Raw genomic sequence first — 26,528 nt, forward strand, 5'->3', positions numbered from 1 at the left:
ACATCACTGGGCTAAGACAATAGAACATGATGAAGATTGATGTGACTGGGTAGATTGTCATGTTGAGGTAGGAGACCCGTTGAAGAAGTCATAGTCGTTGGCCACCAAAAAGCGGGTTGTTATGGGAGAAGAACATCTCTAGAGACCCACCTGACCAACGCACAATTTGAACATCCCATTTTTTTTTTGTTTTTTTTCTCTTCGATTTTCATAGGCGGGCGTGCAACCGGCTCTGAAAATGCCTCATTTACAGAGGCGTTAGCTCAGAGGCAATTGCCCTTGCCCGCCTCTGAAAATGTTTTTTTAACCGTCTTAGATAAGATTATTGTAGTAGTGCAAGATCGCACATGTAGTTGGTGTCATGCACCTTCTATCACCAGCTTACCAGCATCTATGGAAGTTTATTCAGGTGGGCACCTATCGCCCCCCAGTGTTTCCCTTAAAAAAACTCTATCGTATGAACAACCATTCGTAGTATACCTTTTCAGTAACTAAAATAACAGAAAAGATATATATATATATATATATATATATATATATATATATATATTTGAAATTTTGCTGCCATAAGTGTTTTTCACCCGCCCTGTTGCCTAACTGACACTGATTACATTGACATTATAATCAACTAAAAATACAATACTTTTGTTATATCTCCATGGACGGGAAGAAATTAACAACGAGAAAATGGACACCAATGTACACCAATGCGAAAACCACGAATGCCACCGGAAACAAGACGAAGAGGATGTTGGGATTCTTGCTCCGTCTTCCTATGATAGCCAAAGCAAATGGTTGGAGGAGAATCATGAGCCACAAGTTGAACACCAAGCCCAGCGCCGCATGCTTCTGTTGCTCCTTAGGCCAAGCCGCACCATACACGACCGTTTTCCCCATGGCCACGCCGATTGCCATAGTGTTGGAGAATAGAACCGCCGCCGCCGGGATCATGATAGGCACCCACCGTAGCTCATACATCTCAGCATACTTGTCACCGTCATCCTCCATAGTTGTCTGCTTCGAGGTGACCCTGAAGCGGATGCCCTTACCCCTCGTGAGGAGCTTCACAACCATGTGCAGCAACACTGTCGGGTATGCACTCAGTGAGGCGATCGTGAAGAACTGCTCGTTGCGCCACCAATCCAGCCAGTTCGTGCCCGCCCACCTTATCTCCAGGAGGCCGATGATATGGATTAGCGCGATAGTGATGATGAGGTAGAGGACATATCTAGTGAATGGCCTCTGGATTAGTATTTCCTCTGGGATAAGCCACATCACCGGGCACAATGCATATAGTAGGATGAAAACTGAGGTGACGGGATAGATGTTGTAGTTGAGGTACACGGTCCGCTGCATCGGGTGAAGCCGGGGGCCGGCGAACAACGGGTTGTTATGGGAGAAGAACATCTCTACTGATCCACCAGCCCATCGAACAATTTGGTAGAGGCGCTCAGTTAGGTTGATGGGTGCGGTGCCACAGAACGCGTCCACTTCCATGGTGCAGTACATGGAGTGCCACCCTTGCCCGTGGATGCGAAAACCGGTCACCATGTCCTCGGTTGCTATCTTATATATGTACCCAACACCCCTGCCCCAGTCGGTCCCTATATCAAAGGAAGCTGACACGACCGTCGTCATCTCAGCAAGGAATGATGAGTCATCTAGGTTTGGGGGTGTGATGCCGCGCTCCTGGTTTAAGGCTGCTAATACTGATTTCAAGAGGGGAACAGAGTTACCGAACATGACAGTGTCGACCTGAATATCATCAGATCTCCATCTCGGCGGGTCGATGCCATAGAGGGCGAGGCGGCGGAACATGCAGCCGGTGCCAAGATAAGAAGGCCCCTGGAAGCCATTGAGGGCGTACATGGCGCCATCAAAGAAAACCCTGTTGTGATTGCCGTACCGGTCCGTGGGGTCGACGTTCTCAAAGCGCTGGGGGAACTGGACGAAGGCCGTGTTGTCTCCATCCCTTGCATCCAGCATGAAGCACATAGCTGCTCGCAGGGCTTTGGAGTCGTTGATGTAGTGGTCGCAGTCGAAGTTGATGACGAAGGGCGCGTTCGAGAGCAGGGCGGATACACGCAGCGGTGCGTTCAAGTTACCCGCCTTCTTGTTGTGGTCGTAGTTTGGGCTCTTCGCACGAGCCATGTAAACGAGCATTGGGAGGCGTACATCAATGCCGTCAAAGTTGAGTAGGCTCACACTGCTCACTTGTAGCTCAGGTTGCGACTTACTACCACTAGGATGCTCTAGCACAACCTGTAAAACAGAGAAACACATCGTTAGAAATTTTTCAAACCGACAACTTTAAGCTTCTTGATATGTCCAAACTATGCATCTACAAAAGTCAAAATAACATATAGTTTGAAACCGAGGGAATAGCACATATCTAGATCTTCCAAATTTTAGTAAAAATATGTCTAACTTATTTAAGCTTCTTGATAACCATAATAAAGATGATTCTGTACCTGAACAACTCCTGCATGATGCCCTTTCATATGGTTCTCTGCTGGCTCAACCCATGTCCCTGACCACTCTGTCCCATTAGCCATCCAAGTCGCCGTTGCATCCCCTTCTGTTGCTTTTATAGCATTGCAAACATCTGATCTCTCCCGAATGGTGCCATCGAGCGCCGCCAACCTCGCCTTGAACTCCTCGTACTCCATGCGCACATGGCTATAGTCGTTCATGAACTCACCCGGTGATCTGCCGGTGTAGATCATCCCTTCTCGCTGGAAGTAGCTTTCTGGCGCTCTCGGCTCGATAGAGTGCTTCCGGCAGAAGGGCACCCACAGAGCGGCGAAGTTCGCAGTCTCAACCAACGCCTCGTACTCGATCAGTGTGCCACTGTCATCGGACAGGTAGCACGCGTACCTGTCAATGGGGTAGTCGACGGCGAGGATGGAGAGGACGCAGTTCATGGTGTACAACACCGGCTCGTCGACTGGGTCAGCAGTGGTGACGAAGACGTCGATGCCTGGGAGGATGGAGCTGCCATCAGGGAGGTCGTAGTGCTGCTGCAGCACGGCGAGGTCAGGGACTCTCTTGATGGGGTTGAGCTTGGGGAGCTGGTAGAGCAGCCACGAGAAGGTAAACCAGACGTTGGCGACGACGGAGGTTACCCAGAACCACATGACGTCGGAGTTGTTGTGCTTGATGCGCCATCCGATGAATAAGATGATTGCGATGATGCGTATCAGAATCAATGCCCTGTTTATCATATACATAGCTTTAAGAAGACCAACCTTTATTCGAGACTACATATTTCAATTCTGATATATGTATGCATGGCTTAAGGAAGACTAACCTTTATCGACCAACAGCCTATCAGTGATAACTAAGTTTTCCAACCCACATCCGATGCAACTTTGGTGTTGTGGTACAGTGAGGAAGGGTGAATAGTTTCAGAAAGTTCTGTGAAAATTGGTGAATTCGGTCCTCCACAGAAGTTCATAAAAGTTCACACTACTTTGATCCTTTACATTTGTCCCGGCTAGTACCGGGCCCGAAACTAATATAGACATTAGTTCCGGTTCCAACGACTAGTGGACGAAAAGACTCTTTAGTCCTGGTTGATGGCTTCAACTGGGACTAAAAGTCTATCTTTAGTCTCGGTTGGTGGCTCCAACCGGAACTCAAGAGCCCAAACCTTTAGTTCCGATTGGTGTTACGAATCCAGACTAAAGAGTTATCCACTAGTTAGTTTAAAAGAAAGATATTCCAACTAGGATCGCATGTGCTGTGTAGGTAGGGTGGTAACCAAGCTATGCGTGAGGTGAGATGTCTCAGGTCCGAATCCCACGGATTGCAGTTTGGATTGGCCTTGCAGACCCCTTTAATCCCGGATCCCGGTTCAGAAACCGGGACTAAAGGGAGTTGGCGATTGGGATAAAAGTGCATTTCTCTACTACTGTCATATTTTCTACTTGGTTTCTTTTCAAATCCTGGTGTCATGATCATATATATGATCGATCCAGATTCCAGTCAAATTTGGTCCACCAATTTAAACCATGTTTGAGTAAACCTTCTAAACAGAATTCATATTACGGGTCCCCCCTGAGAAAACTATCGACACATATAGTACTAGTTGTCTCTGGTGCAGACGGAGGCCAAATCCACATATTATGAGCACGATGACGATGTATGCAAGTCCCATTTTTAAGTTAAAGTATTTTTTTAATGTGCGTCGTTTCTTTTCTGTGATGTTCACCTGTACGGGTAGAGAAGTGATGCCTTGACCTTCTTTTCCTGGAACATCAGCGCGCGCGGCCGGCCACCGTCACCACCGCCGCTCTCCAGGTCCGCCGCCGTTGCTGCCGCCGCGTCCAGCTGTCGGGGCACCTCCACCCAGTACCCGTCCTTCGCCTCGGAACCCTTGTTCGCTTTGGCTTTGCCGTCGAGCGCAGTAGCCACGACCACTTTGATCAGCGCTCCGCCGTCGCCGCCGCCGTCGCCGAGCAGCGGCTCGCTGAGGCCGGTGGCGCCCGGCACCGGCGCCGAAGACATGGAGCCTGCAATCATGCATGCACAGGGTTAGTTACGTGCCTCGATCGAGATGTGCGCGATGCAATTGCTGGTGGTTTTATAACCTAGTGGTCTCGTGCCATATATAATACACACCAGGGGATGCTTAGCTGCTGCTCGTAGCTCGGGAGGCAACGTACCCAGAGGGAGGAGAGGACTGTATAGTACACCGCAGCAGGTATGTAGCCATGGGGGGCCATATATATGGAGTACAATAACTAGGTTAAGGACTCCATTCGTTAGTAGTAAGTAGTAACTTAATTGAGTAATAATCCTTCAGCATCACCTCTCACATGCAATGCGCGTAAGCTAGGCCAAACGTGTCACAGCTCACAGGGAACCCTAATTTGTTTGCTACTAGGCTAAACGTGTCTCACGGTTGCTGACATGGCAGCGCTAGTGTTTTTCGTTCCCATGTTGGGTAGATCTTGTCGTTCCCAGGGCGTCATGCAGAGGGACGTCATGCAGAAGGGCGCGACAGCTACAGGGAGGTAAAAACAAGCTATGATGAAATTGCTGGAGCCCTCGGCGCACAGGACAAGATAGAGTGCCGTAGTCTTTCATACCAAAGATAGATAGATAGATAGATGCGTGCCACTACTGCATGCATGCATACCCACCAAAGTAAAGCAGCTAGCATATCTCATGGTCCTCGTGGCTACAGCTACGTTTGCGGACATGGAACGATTGCCGTCGATAGGCTAGGAAGCTTTTGTCTTTCTGCGCGCGATGCCATGGTATCTCGGCATGAACGTTTGATTCGCTACGTGTAGATTGATTGTTGGTGCGTTGTGCCTAGTGGCTAGTGGCGGTAGCCATCAGATTCTCGCGGGCATGCTTCTCATGTGGTCCAGTATTCTAGATACAAACGGTGCTCATTTATTTCCAGCTAGGAACCTGATTAATTAGGCGTCAGAGGGCGACCCTATCAATTTGACCACGTTCTAGGAAAAGCAACAAGAACAAGCTAGACAGTGCCAGCCAAACTGAGATTTCTGGTAGTTTTTACCATACTCCCTCCATATTGGTAAAAGAAGTCGTTTTGGACATGTTTTGGGTCAAACATTGGAAATATAATCATCAATAACTTTTAAATTATTGAGTTTGCAAATGTGAAAATTATATGAATATATTTGTCTTGAAAAATACTTTCAAAATAATATACATATCTCACTTTTCTATAAATATATTTATAATAACAAGGGTCAAAATTATGTTTTGGAGACCGTGTCGTTGTCCTAAACGACTTCTTTTACCACCACGGAGGGAGTACTCAGCAACTCTATGATTTTACTAGCAACATATATAGAGTTGCCAAGAAACTAATCAAGTAACGGTGAAAATTTACAAAGAAATGTAATAGTTTCTTGGATCACTAAAAGTAGATTGAGAGGGTAAAATACTTAACTGAGGGGAAAACTTTGGTAATAGCTCAGTTGGATTGAGCTGAGGAACACACACATCTAGGTTCAAGTTCTTATTAACTTGGCCCGCATACTAGCATCACTACTACAAAACAGTCTTTTGTCCCGGTTCCACATGGCCATTTGTCCCGGTTTTGGAACCGGGATTCGCCTTCCGGGACAAAAGGCTGGAGGCTTTTGTCCCGGGCGGCAAAACCGGGATAAAATGTCCCACACGTTTAAAAATTTTTTTGCACCCCGCAGGATTCGATCCCAGACCTCTTGTTTAGTGCATTATTTCCTTGTCAACTCATCTAAATAGTATATGTGACTCAGTATAGAATAACTTACTTTTGAACTGTCACGTGGAGGGGCTTTTTATCCGAGTTGGTAACACCAACCGGGATAAAAGGGTCATTTTGTCCGGGTTGGTGCCACCAACCGGGATAAAAGGGTCACTCTTTTGTCCGGGTTGGTGTTACCAACCGGAATAAAAGGGTTGGGCCTTTTGTCCCGGGTGGAGCCACCAACCGGGACAAAAAGGAGACTTTTTGTCCGGGTTGGTGCCTCCAACCGGGACAAAAGACCCCTGTCCCCCAGCTGGCCCGGCTAGCCATTGGACCCGGGACAAAAGCCACCTATTGTCCCGGGTCCAAAGGCAACCGGGACAAATGATCTGAAACAAAGACCTGTTCTGTAGTAGTGCATGCATTTATAGTTGGGACTCGTACGTCTAGCAGAGCTCCTCCAGAGTAGCTTCTCAGTTGAATCCAAGAGAAACTCTGCCAAACAGTTTGCAAGGAAATAAATAGAACACCGCAGAATAGTATCGGAACTGCGAGCAAGATCCATGGAGAGCTTGCGCAATATGCCGTGAAATGCCGAGGGCAGCGTCGCCTTCTCGTCGATGTGGTCCGTACGTCGGCATGCAGGTACACCCAGCCCAGGCCGGACAACCGGGCCATGGAGGCGCCTGTCAAAGTACTGGCCTGTAGGCAAAGTGCCAGACTACTGCCAGTCCCATACCTGATACCGGACAAGATGAACCGCATCACGCTACGTGCCCACGTCAATTTTGTGCTCTGTCTTCTCCGTGCAGCATCTGGCTGCTAGCTAGGCCCGTGTGTATGCGGGGAAGCCAAGAATCCACGACGGAGCCAGGCGCGCTGGAGCACAGCCGGACAACGTCACGCGACAAGCACGTGCAGATTAATCGAGGAAAAGTACAGCTCAGAACTAGCCGGTTCAAACCTTGGGCCTCGCCCGTGCCCTTCGCGGGAATGAGATCATGCATGGCCTGGCCTGGCCCGATTATAAGCGTGGGCCGGAAGAAGGCTTCACAACACCAGCCCCGCCTATAACCCAGTTACCCAAATTGCGGCTCGCTCTCCTCCCACCTACGGGCCACAGGGCCACGGGCGCTCGTTCTCCCCGCGCCGCCGCCGCGCCGGTTGCTCCTGTTGCCTAGAAAGCAGAAGCAGCGGAGCCGGCGCCGTTCGCGGGGCGGCGCGGCGGCGCCGCAGGCAGGAAGCTCCCGCCTCGTAACGTCGCTCCAACCGAATCCCAAGGTTTGCCTCCCTTCGCCAGCCCCATCCTCCCACCACTTGCAGTCTGCGCCTCCGTGCCTCGACCCCATTGTGTCCCACCAGCAGTGCCTGCGCCGCGTTCGCTTGCGCGAGTGCAGTCCCATTGGAATTGTGGAATCCGAGCTCTAGATTTCACCACCGTGGTTGCTAGTTGCTTATTGCTACGGAACTTAATTGTCTGCGTTTTAGTGCTGTACGTTGCAAATGTCTGGTGGAGTGGGCGTAGTGAATCTCCTGACATTTGGGACAAAAGAGGTGGGCAAATAGGTTCTCGCCATCGCCCTGTCGTACAAACTAGGATAAGTTTGTTTGGATATTGTGCATAATTTACAAGTTTGTGCCGGCAGCAAGAGAGTGCTGCGTTGGTTTTACACGGGCCGGATGTGCCTTCTCGCTCTTTTCCTTCAGTTTTAGAGACTACTAGGTAAATTGCGCGCTACGCTGCGCCTACTTGAAAATATAGAGTAAAATGGTTGATGTGTTGATGGTTAGTATGCGTATAGAGCAGGAACAGAAGTACACTGGAGGGCGTGGGAATTGGTTGATTGTTGCGTATGGGCCAAATCCATATCCCGCGTTGGGCTTCCTCTCTCAGGCCACGAATGGGCTGATTGCTGCGTATGAGCCAAATCCATGCTCCTCGTCGGGCTTCCTCTCTCTCCAGGACACGTGTCATGCCCACAACGTCCGGGCGCTCCTAGCCCTCCCTTTCCATGGCGTATAAGAGTAAGAGTAAGTATGCCCCTGTCCATATGCATTGCAACAAGACAGGTTCGGCAGGCTTACAGCTACTGAAGAGCAAGGCAGCACTTGCCTGAAACAGGATCCCTCAAAAATCAAAAGCCTTCGCCCCACGGTTGATAGCTAATCCCGGTTACTTGCAAGGTGTTGTCATGTTAATTGTCTGTGATGAAATAGTGAAGTGGTTCACAGTGTTTTGACTCCTTCGAGGAATATAATCAATGCTTTACCAAGGGAAAACTATGAATTCAAATTACAAAGACATTTGTGTATTGCATACCGGGAAATGAGCATACTGATTGCTGAGTATTGCTTCATCCAGCTTGAACTTTAGAAATTTACAGTGCCATCCTGCTATGAATGCCATGACAAGTTTATTTGCAGGATTAGGTATTATTGTATCATCCCTCCACTAGTTGTCGAAGTCCCTCCACATGGCGCTGACATCTTAAATGCCCTGCAAGATTTGAACTAATTGTTGCAGCATTCGCCTATGAGACTCATTCTCCTGAATGGAACAACACACAACCTTGCATGCTTTATCTAGCTCTTGAAAATTCGCATAATTCAGCCTCTGATCCAAGATTTCAGAAATGTCACCTTCACTTACCTTCATTGCCGTCCACATTGGAAGGTACCTTATGGTACCATTCTCCATCAACTTTCAATTTGCTATGCCTGAAATAACCTCAAAATAGCATCATTTCGTTGCTGTACACATCTGCTTTTGGTATTATGGGACGATCAACAATCCATTCCGGTGTAATATCATCTCATTCTTGAAGAGATGAGCATCTAGTGATCCAAGCAGAATCCACCAAGATCTGGATTAGCATCAGCTTGATTAAAAGCTGCTGGCCTTTGGCCGCACGCCAGCGTTCGACGTCAAAAAAGTGGATGGCGTTCAGCCACAGCTCCGGTTCTTTTGCAAAAAAAAAAATCATTCAGTTTTCTAGAAACAACAAATAAGTCCAGACCATCATGATGGTACAGTACTCGTGTTGGTTTATTTTTCATATAGACCCTCGAAATAATTTTTATTTTTACTTGAAGAAAGAGAAATTCGATAGTGCAGCTGTATTTACAAAAAAACCCTCCCTCCGCATAGCATTTTTCATTTAGCCCCTCCCACCCCACCGCCGCCCTCTTCCTCCTCACGCCGCCTCCGCCACGAGCTGCACCCCCCCTCCTCCGTCGCGCCGCTCCGCTGGCCGCGTTCACTGCATACCTCCACACCCCCCCCCCACCAGGACGGCATGTACTATCATCAAGATATTTCAGGGTAACCTTGATGAAACCAATTAAATTTTCTACCTATCAGTATTTTTTTCTTATAAATTTAGTTAAAGTTATAGAAGTTTGACTTACAACCAAGCTAAGAGTGAACTGTTATTTAAAACTGATGGAGTATTATTTTTGTAACTTAGGCTAAAGTGTATCGATTACACATGCTGCTAAATGTTGTGCGATCGGGCGGTCACATCATGCCGTTTTGTACTTGAGTCTCATATGATGCACTGCCGAGGGACCACTTGATTTTCCTTGGATCATCTTGTTTGCAAGTTGCAGATTGATACAAGCTGTTATTGCCTTATTGGTCCATGCATAATGCGCATCTGTTGTTGGCTGTTGCAGAGGCTTTCCCCAGCATGCAGTTCAGTCTGCAGGTGATTTTCCCCCTCTAAACCTTCAGGATTCATCTATAGTGAGGATGAAGAAAAATGGTTCTAGTTGGTTTTTCTGCTTTGGTTGTACGCAAGTGAGTATTTGAGTCCCGATTCTCTTTCATGGTTAGTGCATCTCAAGATTCGTTTGTTTTCAAGCATTGCTTATGGATTAAAATAATTGCATTCATCTAGGTTATCAGTTTGTTTGTGGTCTTCCTCTTACTATGTAGTTATTGTAGGATGTTTCTTGTGTCGGACTCTTTTGTTTCCTTAGTGAGTACACTATATATTTCTATCTTATATGTCTACAAGACATTTCTGTAGATAGTTTTTCGTGGACATTGAATTTGTTGCTGCTAGAATAGTGTCTGAAACTGGCAACAATTAGTGAAGTGCAGCTTACCATGCTTGAGCTTCTAAACCAGCTCGATGGTTTTTAAGTGTAACAACTAAAAAAATGAATTTCTAAATCCTAATAGGATGCATGTTCTACTTCCTTGTCCTGTATTGTTTGATGATTTGCATGATTTTTTGTACTGATGGGTGCTTAATGTTTAGCCCTTGCAACCACATTTTGCTATCTTAAAGAAATATTCAAGAAAAATGAACTTGATGTGAAAAGATTACTGAAAAGATGAATGGAAGCAACCTCCTTCAGAACCTCTCGGGTACTTTGATACTTTTATTTCTTTTCTAATTTCACTGTCCATAATTTCACCAAATTGATTTGTTTCCTATTCTAGGGTTTGCTGCTATTGCATTGTTTCTAAAAAAACATAGATCCATCAAATCTTCATTTTCTGTACTATTGTTTTGTTCTAATGGTTCAATTTGTATTAGTTTACTGAAATTCAGGTTATATATGATTGAAATTGGAGCACAATACAACTTCTTTGATATGTGTATTTTGTAGATAATCTATCATCTATCACTGTCTATTAACTGCAAGTTGGCCCTTTGCCATTGAGAATTTGTTTTGGACTCTATGTAACCATAGGCAAGGAGGTGCTGGGTTTGCTAGGAGAATTTGCCTCCAATGGAGAGAATAACAAGTGGTCAGAAGTACAGGATTTTCCATTGAGAATTTGTTTGGACTCTATGTAACCATAGACAAGGAGGTGCTGGGTTTGCTAAGAGTTTCAGGAAGCAAAAATCATTTGGTGCAAAGGATGTCGTCTCAGAAAAATCTGACTTTCGCCATCTAAATGGTATGTCTAGAGATGAAGTGATAAGCTATTTTAAGTCTGAGATCAGCAAACTGAAAAGGATGCACGAATCTGCATTGCAAGAGAAAGGCAGAAGAACTATTCAGGTTCAAACGGGAGAAGGGGTCACATTCTCTTAACAATGACGTGGAATTTGAACCTCTGAGAAAGAAAATTCCGGAGATCATTTCAAGAATGGACCAGATCATTTCCAAGAATATAAAGGTAGCTGCGATCTGCATGACTCATGATGAGCTAGGTGAAAGATGCAGACTGACAAGCAAAATAGATGCTTTGTAATATGAAAATCAGCATCTACGAGGATTGCTTGCAGATAAGATGAAGGATGTTAAAGCATTGTCATCTCAGCTGTCTGAAGCCAGTACAGAACTGTCTCTTCAGTTGTCATCAGAACAAGAGCTCCTGAGACAAATTGACAAAATTAGGGAAGAGTACGAGGACCTCCGAATTGAAGGCGATGTTAGAGATGGGCTGTACCAAGCTGTTACAAACAATTGCTTGATGATTCTAAGGATAACATGGATACTGCTGCAATGAATTTTAGTGCAAAAATATCTTCACTTGAATCTGTAATCTCTGAAAAGGATAAGGCATTGTGTTTATACAATGAAGAAAATCATAGGTTGAAGGAGAAGTTTGCAGAGCTAGAAAAGGGGCGTTTGATCCAGAATCACCAGGAAGATCCTGAAGTCATCAAGCAAGAGAGTACAGAAATTGTTCTGTGTGAATTGTGATATTGAAGTGGAGCCTTGCACATCACCAAGAAGATCAAACAGGTGTGATTTGCAGTATGGCGAACTTGTGGAACTGAACTCAAGCTTAGAGATTGAATCAGGTGCCCTCAAGGTAACTGATAAGAAAATGTGGATCATATTAGTAGTCCCACTAAGAAAGAGTAGGAAAGAAGCTGGAGTGCATTTTAGTATCTATTATGATGTTTCAAAAGAATTTGTGGAGATTGAGAAAAAATTGTCAGTGGAAAGAACTGAAAACAAGTCTGCTAATCTTCCTTACACTTTCCCAGGTAGTTTTATTTTCTTTTCAAAAACAAGAATCCAATGTAAGTTTTCATTTTATTGGTTAATTCAGGTCAGAGGATTTGAGTGATCATTGCAGCCACAAGGTCAGACAAGCCGTGGTACTAACAAAAATAGGGCTATGGTATAAAGAGATGCTTGAAACAAGACGTTCTGAGCTCCAAAAGGCTGAAGCCAAGGTATTTACAGAATTAAACTTCTGTTTGCTTGCAAAAAATATGTGATGCATTATAATTATAAGTTGAGTAAAATGCACTGTGGGTACATGAACTTGTAGTGTTGTGTCAAATAGGTCCATAAACTTAGAAACCGGATATCTAGCCCCTCGAACTTGCGAACCCGTTCACCCCAGGTCCAGTCCGGTTTTGCATGGCACTGTGCGTCCGCGGTTTGCTACAGTAAATCCGGATTTGCTACAATTACCGCGGTTTTGTTTTTTCTTTTCTAATTTATTTCGGCTGAATCTTTGAAAAATTATAACTCTTCGATACAACATCGGATGAAGATGATTTTTATATGAAAATTATAGCCCTCGACGAGATCTACAACTTTATAGTTTTGAGTTTTTTCATTTGATGAAGTTAAGTTGCCCAAAAAAATTATACAAAAGTACAGCACTATAATAATCACGTACTTCTGCTTGTCGCACTAGAAAATTAATATATTTTTCTGTTTGTTGTCAAATGAAGACACTTGTATACTAAAATTTTAGTACTCTAAAAGATCTAGATTCTTAGAGTTTTAAGTTTTTATATTTGAAGTTGTTAAAATGTCGATAATACAGTATAAAGCAACATATTAAGTACGCAAAAGACGTTGAGGCTTTATACTATTTTATCAACATCTTAACAACTTTAAATGTAAAAACTCAAAACTACAAGAATCTAGATCGTTAAAAGTTTTAAAATTTTGGTATACAAAGTGTCTTCATTTGACAACAAATAAAAAATTTATTAATTTTCTAATGCGACAAGCAAAAGTACGCGATTATTATAGTGCTGTACTTTTGTATAATTTTTTTGGGCAACTTAACTTCATCAAATGAAAAAACTCAAACTATAAAGTTGTAGATCTCGTCGAGGGCTATAATTTTCATATAAAAATCATCTTCATCCGATGTTGTATCGAAGAGTTATGATTTTTCAAAGATTCAGCCGAAATAAATTAGAAAAGAAAAAATAAAATCGCGGTAACTGTAGCAAATCCGGGTTTACTGTAGCAAACCGCGGACGCACAGTGCCATGCAAGCCATGCAAAACCGGACTGGACCTGGGGGAACGGGTTCGCAAGTTCGAGGGGCTAGATATCCGGTTTCTAAGTTTATGGACCTATTTGACACAGCACTACAAGTTCATGTATCCACAGTGCATTTTACTCTTATAAGTTCATTGGGCAACACCTCTGATATAATTCTGTGATTCAGGTTGTCATATTGGGAGACAAGATAAATGCACATTTAAGCCTTCTTCGAAAGATATATTTAACTCTTGATCGCTACTCTCCTACGTTGCAGCATCATCCTGGTGTAAGTACCATGTGCCAACGCCATATAAAATGCTAATGTTTCTTAAATGTCTGTCTCTCCTGTTTCACCTGATTATTGACTAAGTGCTCAACCCAAGATGATATGTAATAATTTTGTTGTCGTTCTTGCTAGGAGTTATCCATATTAAAGTCGGAAATTCCATATATTTTTGCAATGAACCAGTTTAATATACAGAACATCGCAAACATTTTACATGGTTGTTGTTAGGAACCCTAGCCCTACCGGGGATTGGACGGAGGTTGTAGGGGTGCGTGAGCGATGAGCGAGGCGAAGGCCGGCGAGGACGGCGAGAGGGCGCCGTCGCCGGCGCAGGAACAGGAGAAGGCGGCGCTAGGGCTAGGGCCGGCTCCCTTGAGGAAGCCGGAAACAATAATATGTTTCTGCTTAATTTTCCAAAGGGTCTTACACAAGTATTTATATGTCTCACGCTAATTAACAATAAAACCCACTACTAATAAGAATATGAAGATAACGTGGCCCCCTTGGGCCTTGGCGCACCAGCCACCTAGCCACCTTGCACGGCTCGCCTCTTGTACGTGAGGCCGGTCATAACATCTCTCCCGGCCTTCGAAAACAGCTCGTCCTCGAGTTGGAACGCTGGGTACGCAGCAGTGAAGTCCTCGCGACGTCCCAGATGGCTTCTTCTTCTGGTTCTGGCAAGCCGCGCCACTGGATCATGACGCGCCATTCACCACGCCGCTGGCACAATGCGGCCATCCTGAGTCGGAGGGAGGGCACCAGGCGCTCCTGGAGGGTCGCCGCAGTGTTGCTTAAGGAGGCTGACGTGGAAGACATCATGCAGACGGGCGTCTTTCGGGAGCTGCAGACGATACGCCACACTTCCAATGCGTCTGAGCACCCGGAACGGCCCGGCCCAACGCGGCCTGAGCTTGTGCCTGGCACAGGGGTCGAGGGACTGCGCCGGGCGGTGAAGGAGACGCAGACAGACCCACGCGCCGACCTCAAACTCCACATCCCTGTGGTTGGCGTTGTAGTACTTCTTCGACAGCTGCTGCGCCTGGAGGAGACGCTGTCGGACCTCAACGAGCATCTCATCCCTGCTACGGAGAAGGGCGTCCGTAGCCTCAGTACGCACAGTTCCCGGCCGGTACGGCAGGATGGCCGGCGGGGAACGGCCGTACACCACCTCGAACGGCGTGGCGCGAAGGGCGGTGTGGAAGGACGTATTATAGCAATACTCCGCCCAAGACAGCCAATCCACCCACGCGCGCGGACGATCTCCTGTAACACACCGCAAATACATTGCGATTACCTTGTTAACCACCTCCGACTGGCCGTCCGTCTGAGGGTGGAAGGCCGTGCTCTTGCGAAGCGTGACGCCCGCCATCTTGAACAGATCGCGCCAGACATTGCCGGTGAACACCGGGTCGCGGTCGCTGACGATGGATGTCGGAAAGCCGTGTAGACGTACGACGCCGTCGAAGAAGGCGCGGGCGACCGACGCTGCCGTGTATGGGTGGCCGAGCGCAATGAAATGCGCATACTTGGGGAAGCGATCGATGACGGAACATCCAGTGGCTGCAACAACCCAGCTGGCCGTAGAGCCTGGGTCTTGTTGCGCTGACACGTGTCGCAGGTGCGCACCCAGTCCTGCACCTGTGAGCGATCGCCCGGGATATATAAATCCGAGCGGAGGCGGTGCAGCGTCTTCTGGACCCCTTCATGACCGGCGCCATGAGCCAGTTGCAGTGCCTGTTGTCGCAGGTCGCCGACGTCGGGGACGAAGATACGGGAGCCGTGCAGCAGGAGCCCCGCATCCTCGCGCCAAGCTGCAGTCAGCTCGCCTGCGCGGAGGCGCTCCAGTAGAAGCACGGCGTCTGGTGCCGCGGCCGTAGCACGGCGGACGTCGTCGAGGTAGGCGAAGGATGGCCCCGAGAGGGCCGCCACGGCCGCTGCACCACCCGCGGTAGGAGAGGACTCCTCGTCCCGGCGGGAGAGGGCGTCCGCCGCGACGTTGAGGCGGCCCGGGCGGTACTCCACGGCGAAGTCGAAGCCGAACAGCTTGTTGACCCACTGATGCTGAGGAACGGTGGAGAGGCGTTGGTCCAGCAAGTACTTGAGGCTGTAGTGGTCCGTCCGGATCAGAAAGTGACGCCCCCACATGTACGGTCGCCAATGACGAACAACCTGCACCAAACCAATGAGCTCGCGCTCATACGCAGCGAGCTTGAGGTGTCGAGCAACAAACGGTCGGCTTAAGAAAGCGAGGGGTCCGGCGCCCTGGTGGAGGACAGCACCAAACCCCGCACTCGAAGCGTCGCTGTCCACCACGAAGCCCTTGTCGAAGTCCGGCATTTGGAGGACTGGGCTGGTGGTGAGGGCGCCCTTAAGCGCCCGGAACGCCGTCTCGGCGTCCTCGTCCCAAGAGAACGCGTCTCGCTGTAAGAGACGCGTAAGCGGGGCGGCGATGATCCCGAAGTCCCGGATGAATTTTCGGTAGTAGCCGGCCAGCCCGAGGAAGCCCCACAGAGCACGAGCGGAGCGCGGGACAGGCCACGAAGCCACGGCCTCCACCTTGTCAGCGTCCATGGCCACACCCCCGGCGGAGATCACGTGGCTGAGGTAGGCCACCGAAGATGCCCCAAATGAGCATTTGGAGCGCTTGAGGTGGAGGTGGTGATCCTGTAGAGCCCGTAGGACGATGGCGACGTTCTGCAGGTGCTCCGCCAAGAGGAGCTGTAGATCAAGAAGTCACTGAAAAACACCAGCACGAACCTGCGCAGGTACGGGCGGAGGACGTCGTTCATCAGCGCCTGGAACGTGGCTGGCGCGTTGGAGAGGCCGAAAGGCATCACCAAGAACTCGTAGTGCCCCTCGTGAGTGCGAAACGCCGTCTTGCTAATGTCGTCCGGCTGCATGCGCACCTGGTGGTAGCCCGAGCGTAAGTCCAGCTTCGTGAAGAAGATGGCGCCGTGCAGCTCGTCGAGGAGCTCGTCCACCACCGGGATCGGGAACTTGTCCTTGGAGGTCTTCGCATTAAGGGCGCGGTAGTCGATGCAAAACCTCCAGGAGTTGTCCGGCTTGCGGACCAAGAGCACGGGGGCGGAGAACGGCGAGGTGCTGGGCCGAATGATCCCCTGCTGCAACGTGGCCAAGCACTGGCGCTCAAGCTCATCCTTCTACAGTTGCGGGTAGCTGTAGGGCCGGACGGCGACAGGAGTGGTGCCCGGCAGGAGGTGGATCATGTGGTCGTACGGGTGCGCCGGCGGCAGCCCGCGAGGCCCGGCAGGAGGTGGATCCTGTGGCGCGGGCTGGGCGCCCGAGTGTCGACGTGTGGAGCGCCCAGCCCGCGCCACAGGATGCGGCGGCCATGGCGTGTGAAGGTCATGCAGAGACCCTCGAAGTCCCAGAGGATGGGCCCGAGCGACCGGAAGAACTCGACGCCCAGGATGAGGTCGAACTCGCCCAAAATGATGCCGAAGCACGTGACGGTGAACTCCTCCGAGCCGATGGTGAGCGCGACGTCGCAGGCGACCCCTTGGCACGGCACCCGGTCCCCATTGGCCACCAGTACACGCAGCGAGGGGTGCGGAGTAGTGGTCAGCCCCAGGCGACTAAAGAGGTCGGCGTGGATGAAGTTCGTCGTCGAGCCGGAGTCGAGGAGGGCCACCAACCGTTGTCCACGTACGGTCACGAGCAGCAGCATGGAGTTTTTCGTGCGGACGCCTGCGAGGGCGTTGAGCGACACCGTGGCCGGATCCCCGGCGGATGGGGTGTCGCACGTGGACTCCAGGGGTGTAGGGGCAGGCGTGAACTCCTGGAACACAGCTGCCACCGCGGCCTCCGCTGGAACGTCGTCGTCGTCGACGTAGTCGTCGTTGACGAGGTAGAAGAGGCGCTGACACACATGGCCGCGGACGTACGGCTCGTCACAGTTGAAGCACGGGCCTTGGCGACGACGTTCCTGTTGTTCCGCCGGCGAGAGGCGGCGAAAGCGCGACGGCACGGGCGCTGGCGGCTGGGCCGGAGCGCTAACCCCTCCAGTGGGTGCGGCGGCCTGCGGACGAGGTGGCTCTAGCGGCGTAGAGCGGCCCGTCGGAGACCGATAGCCGCGCTGTGTCGGTGTCGCTCCGAGGGCGACCGCGCGACGTTCATATGCCCGCGCATAGTACATCGCCGTCTGAAGATCTGGCGGGCTGCGCATCTCCACGTCCGCCTTGATGTGCTCGGGAAGGCCGCCCACAAACAACTCGGCCTTCTGAAGAGGGTTGAGATCACGTGCATGGCAGAGGACGGCGTTGAAGTGGTCCGAGTAGTCCTGGACCGACGAGAGGAAGGGCAGTCGCGCGAGCTCGGCCAGCCGTGTGCCCTGCGTTGGCGGCCCGGAGCGGAGCTGGCACAGGTTGCGGAAGCGCTCCCAGGAGGGCATGCCCTCATCTTGCTCCAGTGCGTAGTACCACGTCTGCGCGGCGCCGCGAAGATGGTACGAGGCCAACCAGGTGCGATCCGAAGCCAAGGTGCGTTGGCCACGGAAGAATTGCTCGCACTGGTTGAGCCAGTTGAACGGATCCACCCCGCCGTCGAACGTCGAGAACTCCAATTTGTAGTACCGCGGTGGGGCCGGAGGACCAGTAGGAGCACCGCTCAACTGGTTGGTCGTCGGTCACTTCCATGCCGCCATCGGGGGGGCTCTGGGCAGGGGCGGGCGGAGGAGGGAAACTGGGCGCCGTCGCATGTGTAGCGGCCGGTGTGGTCGCCACAGCCGAGGTGTAGACCGGCGCGGACACCGATCCCATCGCCCACGCCTGGATTGGAGACGGCGAGGACGACCAGCATAGAAGATGGAGGGGAACACCGCCGACCGCCGATTGGGGCGTCCCGAAGGGAAATCCCGCCGGCTGGGGGGTTGTTGTTGGGGGCGCCGGCGGTGGTGGCTGGGGCGGCGCCGGATGGGGTGGGGGCGGCGGCTGGAGCAACCCCGCCCAGGCGGCCTGCATTGCATCGACGCTGCGGCCGATACGGTCGACCACGGCGGCCAGGGACTCCAGGGTGATGGGCGCCCCCGACGTCGTGGAAGCAGAGGAGATGGTGGGCGCGTCGACCTGCGAGGATGGAGGAGCGGTCGGCGCAGGTGCTGACGGCGGAAGTGTGGATGTGGGAAGAGAACCTGACATCACGGATACCAGGCTGTTAGGAATCCTTGCCCTACCGGGGATTGGACGGAGGTTGTAGGGGTACGTGAGCGATGAGCGAGGCGAAGGCCGGCGAGGACGGCGAGAGGGCGCCGTGGCCGGCTCCGGAACAGGAGAAGGCGGCGCTAGGGCTGGGGTCGGCTCCCTTGAGGAAGCCGGAAACAATAATATGTTTCTGCTTAATTTCCCAAAGAGTCTTACACAAGTATTTATATGCCTCACGCTAATTAACAATAAAACCCAATACTAATAAGAATATGAAGATAACGTGGCCCCCTTGGGCCTTGGCGCACCAGCCACCTAGCCACCTTGCGCGGCTCGCCTCTTGTACGTGAGGCCGGTCATAACAGTTGCCTTGCATGCAGCTGCTAGATACTTTCCTGAAGACCTTCAAACTTGTTTGAGATTTGAGAAGTAAACAGAACGAAACATAAATGAGGGCAGCTTGGTGAGATGTCCCTTGGTGGCTATCATTTTTTGTGGCATCAGGAACATATTGTTTTATGGGCTTTGATTTACATATATTTATATTATTCAAATGGTAGGGCGCGCATCGCATGCCTAATGTTCTAGTTGTGGTGAACTTTTCCTAGGGTCCTCACCTCAGTTTGAAATTGCTTTTCTCCTTGTTTCATCCCTTGAAGCTTCTGGACATGTACTAGTTTCGAGCCTGGGAGCAATCCTTTGAACACTGAGCCAAAGGTACCTTGCCCCAGTTTTTCTGAGGAATTCTTTGTGCAGTGCTGTAAAAAGGAATAGCCATAGACGATGAGAGTCATTATCTGAGAAATCCTTAATATCTTTACTATTATGCAAACAGCGCATAGTGCCATAAAAATACTACCCAGCAGGCCAGCATCAATTAACATGATAAGCCTCAAATGATGGAACTTCTTTTCCCTACCTTGAATTAGAGGATCTGATACTGCAAGACATATATAAACACCACCAGTATTACCATTAGATAGTTGCTTGAGATCATCTTTGTGCGCAATTGTTCACCATTCCAGATATTGCAACCATCTTTATGTGCATATGCAGTGCAAGTACAATTTCTCAGGCATATAAATATGTACTAGCATGGAGTAGTACTCCATGCTTTGGACTTTCAATGTTATTGGGTTTCGTGAAATTTTGGTGTTGGTGATCTTGAGAAATGCATTGCTCACTTTTTGTCTGTTGATTTATTTGAGTTGAGCACATTGGGTATCTGTTTGCCTCACATTTTTTTTTGTTTCTCCAAGAAAAGGGTGGGGGGGGGGGGACCCATACCTTGACTCCATGGTCAAAGATTCGAACTCCTCGAGGAAGCTGGTCTGAGACGTGGTAAGCAGAAAGATTCATCAGATCCTGTCCTGCAGACTCTAAAAGGCCCGCATATATAATACATCATACAAAGCTGCAGGAAAATACCATTTTGTTATGCATTCCTTTGAATCATTGGAACATGTGTGAAGTTGGAGTTGACCATTAAGGCTTAGAACTATTCTTGTGATTGTGGACACATCCTTCATGGTGCACCTAAACAGCTAAACATGAGCACGCAACTGTTAACGAAATCATAGCTGTATCCACTCTTCTATCGCATTCCAGGGATGGATGTGAATGATTTTCCTATGCCTGATTTTAGATTGCCAGTAAACTTCCAAGTGATTCCAGAATCCAGATTGAGACATATTCTTCTAAACAAATATTTAGACATTGGTTCATTGTTATTGGATCTGCATGAAAGGAGAGAGGACCTGGTTCAGGATCTTCTTGGTCCCAAGAAACACGGTTCTGGTGGCATTCACATGTGATATATTAGGAAACAGTAACATAGAAATGATGCACACTGAAATTTTGGGAGCCACTTGCTTAGTTCGTCACTCCCTCCTTTCGAAATTATAAGCCAAAACAACCTATAGTTTACGACGGGAGGAGTATTTTATATTTATTTTGATAATCAACCTCCACCTCATTGTAGCCTCCAAAGCATCTGTATTTAGATTCCAAAGGAGTTCACATTTATTAAGACAAATGGGGAAGCTTGCATGTGTAAATGCAACAGTAGTCCCTTTCTTATCTTCGTTTGCTACAGTCTGGACTAAACCTATAGTATTGAAGCATAGCACAATACAAAAGCTGAGCATATTAGGTTTATATTATGTACAGCTTCGCTCACTCATAATAATAATCTTCAAGCATTCGCCCTAAAAAATTGCAGATTATCTGATTTATGAACTTTGGAAATGTTAACTGCCTGAAGTAGCACTGTGCGTCTGGGAAGTTGTCGTGCTGTTTTGTGTCTGAGAAGTCTGACTTGAAGATATATCTGAAAAGAAGTTTATAGCATCAGGGCGTTCACCAAGAACTCTCAATGACCTTGGAACAGGAGGCATGTTAACGTCGAGGAATCCTTCGAGGATTTGAACAATCTGACCAGTTGTGGGTCTTGCATTTTCATCATCTTGGATGCACCAACAGGCAACCTTACAAGCTCTTGTGAGTTCATCAACATTTCCATCTCCATTTAGCCTGGGGTCCATCAAGGTCCGTACATCCCCTTCATGAAGCTTGCTTGCAGCAAAGGTTGGGAAGAAGGTGGATCCGCACTCTTCTCCGTGATCAGAATTTCTCTTGCCTGATATGAGTTCGAAGAGCATCATACCATAGCTAAAGACATCTGCCTTTGCTGTTATTGCCACACCACTGATCCATTCAGGTGCGAGGTAACCCCTTGTTCCTCTCATTGTTGTCAATACACGACTGAAGTCTCTGCCTAAGAGCTTGGCTAGACCAAAATCAGCAACTTTTGGCACAAATGACTCATCCAAGAGTATGTTTTCTGGCTTGACATCACAATGTATAATGCAATCCCTACACTTTTCGTGCAGGTAATTTAAGCCTCTTGCTGTTCCAAGTGCTATCTGGTATCTGATAGCCCAGCTCAGTGCCGTTTTCTCACCAGGGAATAGCTGCAAGTCCAGGGAGCCCTGTGGCATGAACTCATATACAAGCAGCCTCTTTGATCCTTCAGAGCAAAATCCAAGCAGGCGGACCAAATTGACATGCTGGATTGTCCCAATGGTGCTCACCTCAGCACGGAATTGCTTCTCCCCTTGGTGGACTCCGTCTAGCCTCTTCACAGCAATGGCAGTTGAATCTGGGAGCTTCCCTTTGAACACTGAGCCAAAGGCACCTCCACCAAGCCTCTCTGAGAAGTTGTTAGTGACATGCTGCAGATCACTGTACCTAAAGGCGATCAGTGTGCCCCCAGCAGTCTTGGATATCCGAAGAGTTCTCTCTCGGCGGTATTTATGAAATAGGAAGTATGATACAATAGCAATGACTATTAAAACTGCAGCAACTCCTCCAATAACTGCACCTATGATCACTGTCTTGCTCTTTTTGGAGTCTGGCAGCTCAGAAGCTGCAAGCCTGAGGAAGAGCGTGCCTCCTCCATTTCCACTGTATTGGTCTTGGAGGTTAATGAGGTCCCCATGCCAAACAAAGCAGCCGCTACTATTGTAAGTATATGCATTACAAGAACAACTGTTCAGACAAGCCACTCGACAGTCTTGAGAACTAGTAACCACAACAGTCTGAGCATTATCAGGTAGCCTCACACTTTCCATGGTGTAGAACTTATCAGACTGAGACTGTGCAGAGCTAGAATTGGTCTGGCACTGCAGTGGTACTCTCCGTTTGCACCCACCACTGTAATCCTGGAGGTCCCAATCACTCTGAATTTTCTGAGTGAACCCCTTGATACAGTTGCAGAACGGCAGGTTATCTTGGTTGCAACTGCCATATGCCCCACAGAGAGCATACACCTCACACTGTGCCCGTGGCTGGGCCCAGAACATCGTCCACGATTGTGTGGCGCTCACCCATGTCTCCTGCTTGATCTGCCCACTCACATCAATGATGAACCTTGAGATGATATTGTTATCCTTCATCGAATAGATGAAGTAGCTCTCTGTGGCGTTGTCAATGAATTGGAAGTTGTAGTTGTAACCGGCCGTCATCTCTGGCACAAGGCTGAAGATATTTCCATTCCAAGGGCCACTGGTCCAGTAAGTTATGGAATCCTTCCACTGGATGAAGTACTGTGTTGAGCCGTTCGGGTCCAGCTCCAGTGAGAACAAGCCGGGAGATGGGTTGGCTGTGTTCCTCCATGGAACAAGACGCTGACTGACCCCTTTGGTCTTGTTCAGCCCAAGCTTGCCCCCCGGAAGCCATGTGTTTGTGGGATGATCTATGCTTCGCCAGTAAACTATTGATGAAGTTGTGGCATCAATGAGGTCGAGACTACCGTCATCCTGGAGGACGGCGATGGTGGAGTTGGATCCGATGCTCATGTTGGTCGACCACAGCTGCCGGTTCTTGGATCGATCAAGGAGGACAAGGTTGCCGTCGCTGCCGATGGTCAAGGCTGCGGTAGTTGGGTCCGTCACAGGCGCGTCGGAGTTGGCCGTCCACACGGTTGTCTTCTGAGGTATGTTGGTGTACCATATGGCGATGTAGTAGTTGCTGGGGCTGGAGGTGGTACCTTGAGGCGGGGTGTAGAAGCCCAAAGTGAACTTGTTTCCCTTGGATACAATCTGCTGCGCACCGGACAACGGCGTGGAGGAGTTGAGGGTGTCGACGGCTGCGCAGAGTAGGATCTGGCTGAGTAAGAGGAGGAGGAGGAGGAAGAAGAAGAAGGAGGGAGCCATGGATGGGAGCTTGGAGGAGCAGCCAGGACTGGGAGGTGGGGAATTTGGACTTCTGAGTAATTGGTGGCGGTGGTAGCTGGGTACACATGTTTTGATGGACAACAATGCTCCACTTAATGGATTAAGTACAAAGGTGGCGTCTTTGACCTGGTATAGCAGCTATGGTGTTCGACAGGTACACGTCCCACGCCCTTCTTGTGTTGAATGATAGAGCGACTAACATATTTGCAGTCTTGTGGTGGAAATGACTACACAAGAATAAATTGAAGATATTTTTTCTGATATTTTCTTTTATTCATACCTGTGATTGAACTGAAACGCCAACATCTGCTATGATTCTTTCCCCTGGTTGAAATTGTTTTTTTTTTAGGAGCAAGCCAGAGAATGGTAAGAAGCCACAGAAGTGTTGCGGACTTCTTGCGTCGGCGGCCAAAGCTCCAGAAGGCAGGGTTGACTTGGAATAGTTCAACAGAGGCCGGTCGTTCGCGGCAAATCTGATAAGCTTGTGTCCTCTTGCGAATACTTAGCTAAACTTTCGCGATTCCACTGCCGATTATTCAACCTTTGTTCTTTTTTCTTTTAAGAAAAAAGAATACTCAACCTTTGATCTGGTGGCCTCTTTTTTTTTTAACAAATTGTGATGTTACTGCTTTCTCTTATAAGATCATCTAGAATGGCTATTCTCAGAAAGAAAGAAAAAGGTCTTCTCTTCTAGAATGGCACGGGTTAGACAAAAGAACATGGTAGCACCAGAGATTTGGGTGCCTGTCTCTGTTCAATGCTAATGCTGTCAGTATGATAATTAAACTTATTCCTGTGGAATTTCAGCAAAAGTTCTGTATGGAGCCGGAAAGGAGATATTTTGGTGGTGAGGTGGATTGCCACCTGACCAGTCCACATTTCATGGGGGTGATTTGGTCAATACAGAGGCAAAGCCGGGTCCTGGGCGCAACTAGCATTTTTTTTTTGAGACTGGCGCAACTAGCATTAGCAAGGACTAACCGGAGAACAGAGTGGCCGAGTTTTGACGATTGGAACTATTGGCAGTCCGGTCGCAGTCGTCCTTAATCTGTCCGTGAAAAGCATGTCTATCAGCAATTCAAGAAACGTTATTTTAGAAGACCCGGCATTGATTAGCATTTATTGAGGTACTGTAAATCGCCATAAAGTGCTGGGGATAAGAACAGGTCTGCCCTGGCCGTTTGGCGTTTGCAACTGAAGTCTCGCTGCGCGGTGGGTGGTGACCATGGCTATGTGCACTGCACAAGGAAAATTTACTGTGTGTTTAGTTGGTGAAAATTTTTTGGATTTGGTATTGTAGCACATTTCGTTGTTATTTGACAAATAATATTTAATTATAAATTAATTAGGCTTAAAAGATTCAGCTCGTGATAATCAGTTAGACTGTGTAATTAGTTATTTTTTTAATTACATTTAATGCTTCATGTATGTGTCTAAAAATTTGATGTGACGGATACTATATAAATTTTGTAGAAACTAAACACCCTTGAGGAATTGTAGAGGCCTAGAGGGTGGATGGGTCAATCAATGGGTCATGGTTCTGGACGTGGCTCTGCTGTGCTCCGATAGTTCGAGCTTCACTCGGAACAGCAGCCATGGCCACTACCGACCGGTGTAGTTCTCCGGCGGAGCACTCCCGCTGTTCGTTGAAGGTCATGGCCCCTGGCAGTTGCTTGTGCCGCGCGGCCAGGCAACTCATGGACTCACGGTGCAGATGCTCTCTCTGTCTGAGGCAGGCAGGTGAAGATGTATCACTTCAGGACAAGTTGCTGCTGTCAAGAGCTCCATTGCTCCGGGCCAAGGGCACTCTCCCGTGCCTTTTTCCTTTGGCACGCCGATTGGACCAAGTACCTAGACACCGACGGTCGATCGGCTGGAGCAGATAGCAGCAATCTGCTGTCCAGGAGAGGCTTGCGTTGCAGGATGATGGAACGCTTCTGGCACCCGCTTGGAATTCATGCCATGATATATGCGTCCTTGTTAAACTTGTTTACCTCCCTGTGTTTGTTGATGTCAGTACGGGTGTGCCATGGTTATAGAGGCTGACCTGTGTGCGATGGAGCGTCGGATCAATTAGCCGGACACGCGTGCAGCATCTACGGGAGCGCTCGTGGGGACGGTCCTCACAGAATTTTTTTTCCTATTTCTCTACGGTTCTGGTTCTCTACGGTGCTGTCGTCATCGATGGAGCAATTCTTTAAGAGAAGCTTTCGGACTTCAATACCCTCCAAGCTGAAGAGTTTTACGCTAGCTGGACTGCTCGAGCTCAACGGTTCCGATCTTTTGGTTCATTCTGAGTCTACCAGTGAGTACTATCTCCATATGTAACTACCCTCTGTTTTGAAAAAAAATAATTAGGGTTTTTTGGTCTCCATCAAACAAGATAATTTTACTCCACTCTAATGTTTGATCAAATAGAAGACACACAGATATGGTAGGATCAGGACTTGACAAGTAAATAATAATAGCTGAGATGTCATTCATGAACATGTAGATTAATGTCTGTCTTGTTATTATTATGATTGCTGATATTATTTGACTAGACCTGAACTCATTTTGACTTTCTTTCAACTAAGTGCAGCAAAGATCCCTCCCATGCGTTTTACGGATAGGCCTGCACCGCCAAACATTGCTTACCCCTGCGAAACTCTACAGATCTATTCAGTCAAAATTGCTGGAATAAGAGGTGGTTTACAGGGGCCGCTAGATGTGTTTGGCATCATTGCCATGCGTGACTGCATTGATCACAATCGCAATGTTATCTTCAACTGCACAAGGGATAACTGCCAAACTCTCACCGAAACGGTTCGTATTATTTCTGATAGTTTTTTTTTTTTGCATCTTGCCATGCTGTCTAACACAAGACTTGTAATTGTCCTAAGGGACTCGGATGGGGATGTTGTCGCAGCCAGAAGAGGTAG

At 48.5% G+C, this 26,528-nt stretch overlaps 1 protein-coding gene and 2 pseudogenes across 2 annotated transcripts; 1 reads left to right on the forward strand and 2 right to left on the reverse strand.

Moving 5' to 3' along the window:
- Positions 1–527: 527 nt before the first annotated feature.
- Positions 528–4,730, reverse strand: LOC120661634 (probable mixed-linked glucan synthase 3). 2 transcript variants are annotated; one of them, XM_039940538.1, is made up of 4 exons: positions 4,624–4,730; positions 4,214–4,514; positions 2,472–3,213; positions 528–2,262 (listed from the first exon to the last, which is right to left on the reverse strand). In XM_039940538.1, exons 2-4 carry the CDS (start codon positions 4,507–4,509, stop codon positions 649–651), a joined length of 2,652 nt encoding a protein of 883 aa, XP_039796472.1. In that variant the 5' UTR covers positions 4,510–4,514; positions 4,624–4,730; the 3' UTR covers positions 528–648. The 2 variants fall into 2 exon arrangements, with proteins under 2 accessions (XP_039796472.1, XP_039796473.1); XM_039940539.1 differs by having other exon boundaries at positions 649–2,262; positions 4,593–4,703.
- A 2,582-nt stretch (positions 4,731–7,312) lies between these two features.
- On the forward strand, positions 7,313–21,233 carry LOC120661636 (annotated as a pseudogene).
- Positions 20,847–23,919, reverse strand: LOC120661635 (annotated as a pseudogene).
- Positions 23,920–26,528: the final 2,609 nt, after the last annotated feature.

The sequence above is a fragment of the Panicum virgatum genome, chromosome 2N, assembly GCF_016808335.1.
Source record: "Panicum virgatum strain AP13 chromosome 2N, P.virgatum_v5, whole genome shotgun sequence".
Taxonomy (NCBI): domain Eukaryota; kingdom Viridiplantae; phylum Streptophyta; class Magnoliopsida; order Poales; family Poaceae; genus Panicum; species Panicum virgatum.

What these genes read in the sequence shown, in the direction of transcription:
- LOC120661634 (XM_039940538.1), bottom strand. Translation starts at nt 4,509, where the DNA reads ATGTCTTCGGCGCCGGTGCCGGGCGCCACCGGCCTCAGCGAGCCGCTG. An exon ending in TCACTTCTCTACCCGTACAG is followed by an intron (nt 3,214 to 4,213) that starts GTGAACATCACA and finishes TATGATAAACAG; the next exon opens with GGCATTGATTCTGATACGCA. An exon ending in ATCATGCAGGAGTTGTTCAG is followed by an intron (nt 2,263 to 2,471) that starts GTACAGAATCAT and finishes TCTGTTTTACAG; the next exon opens with GTTGTGCTAGAGCATCCTAG.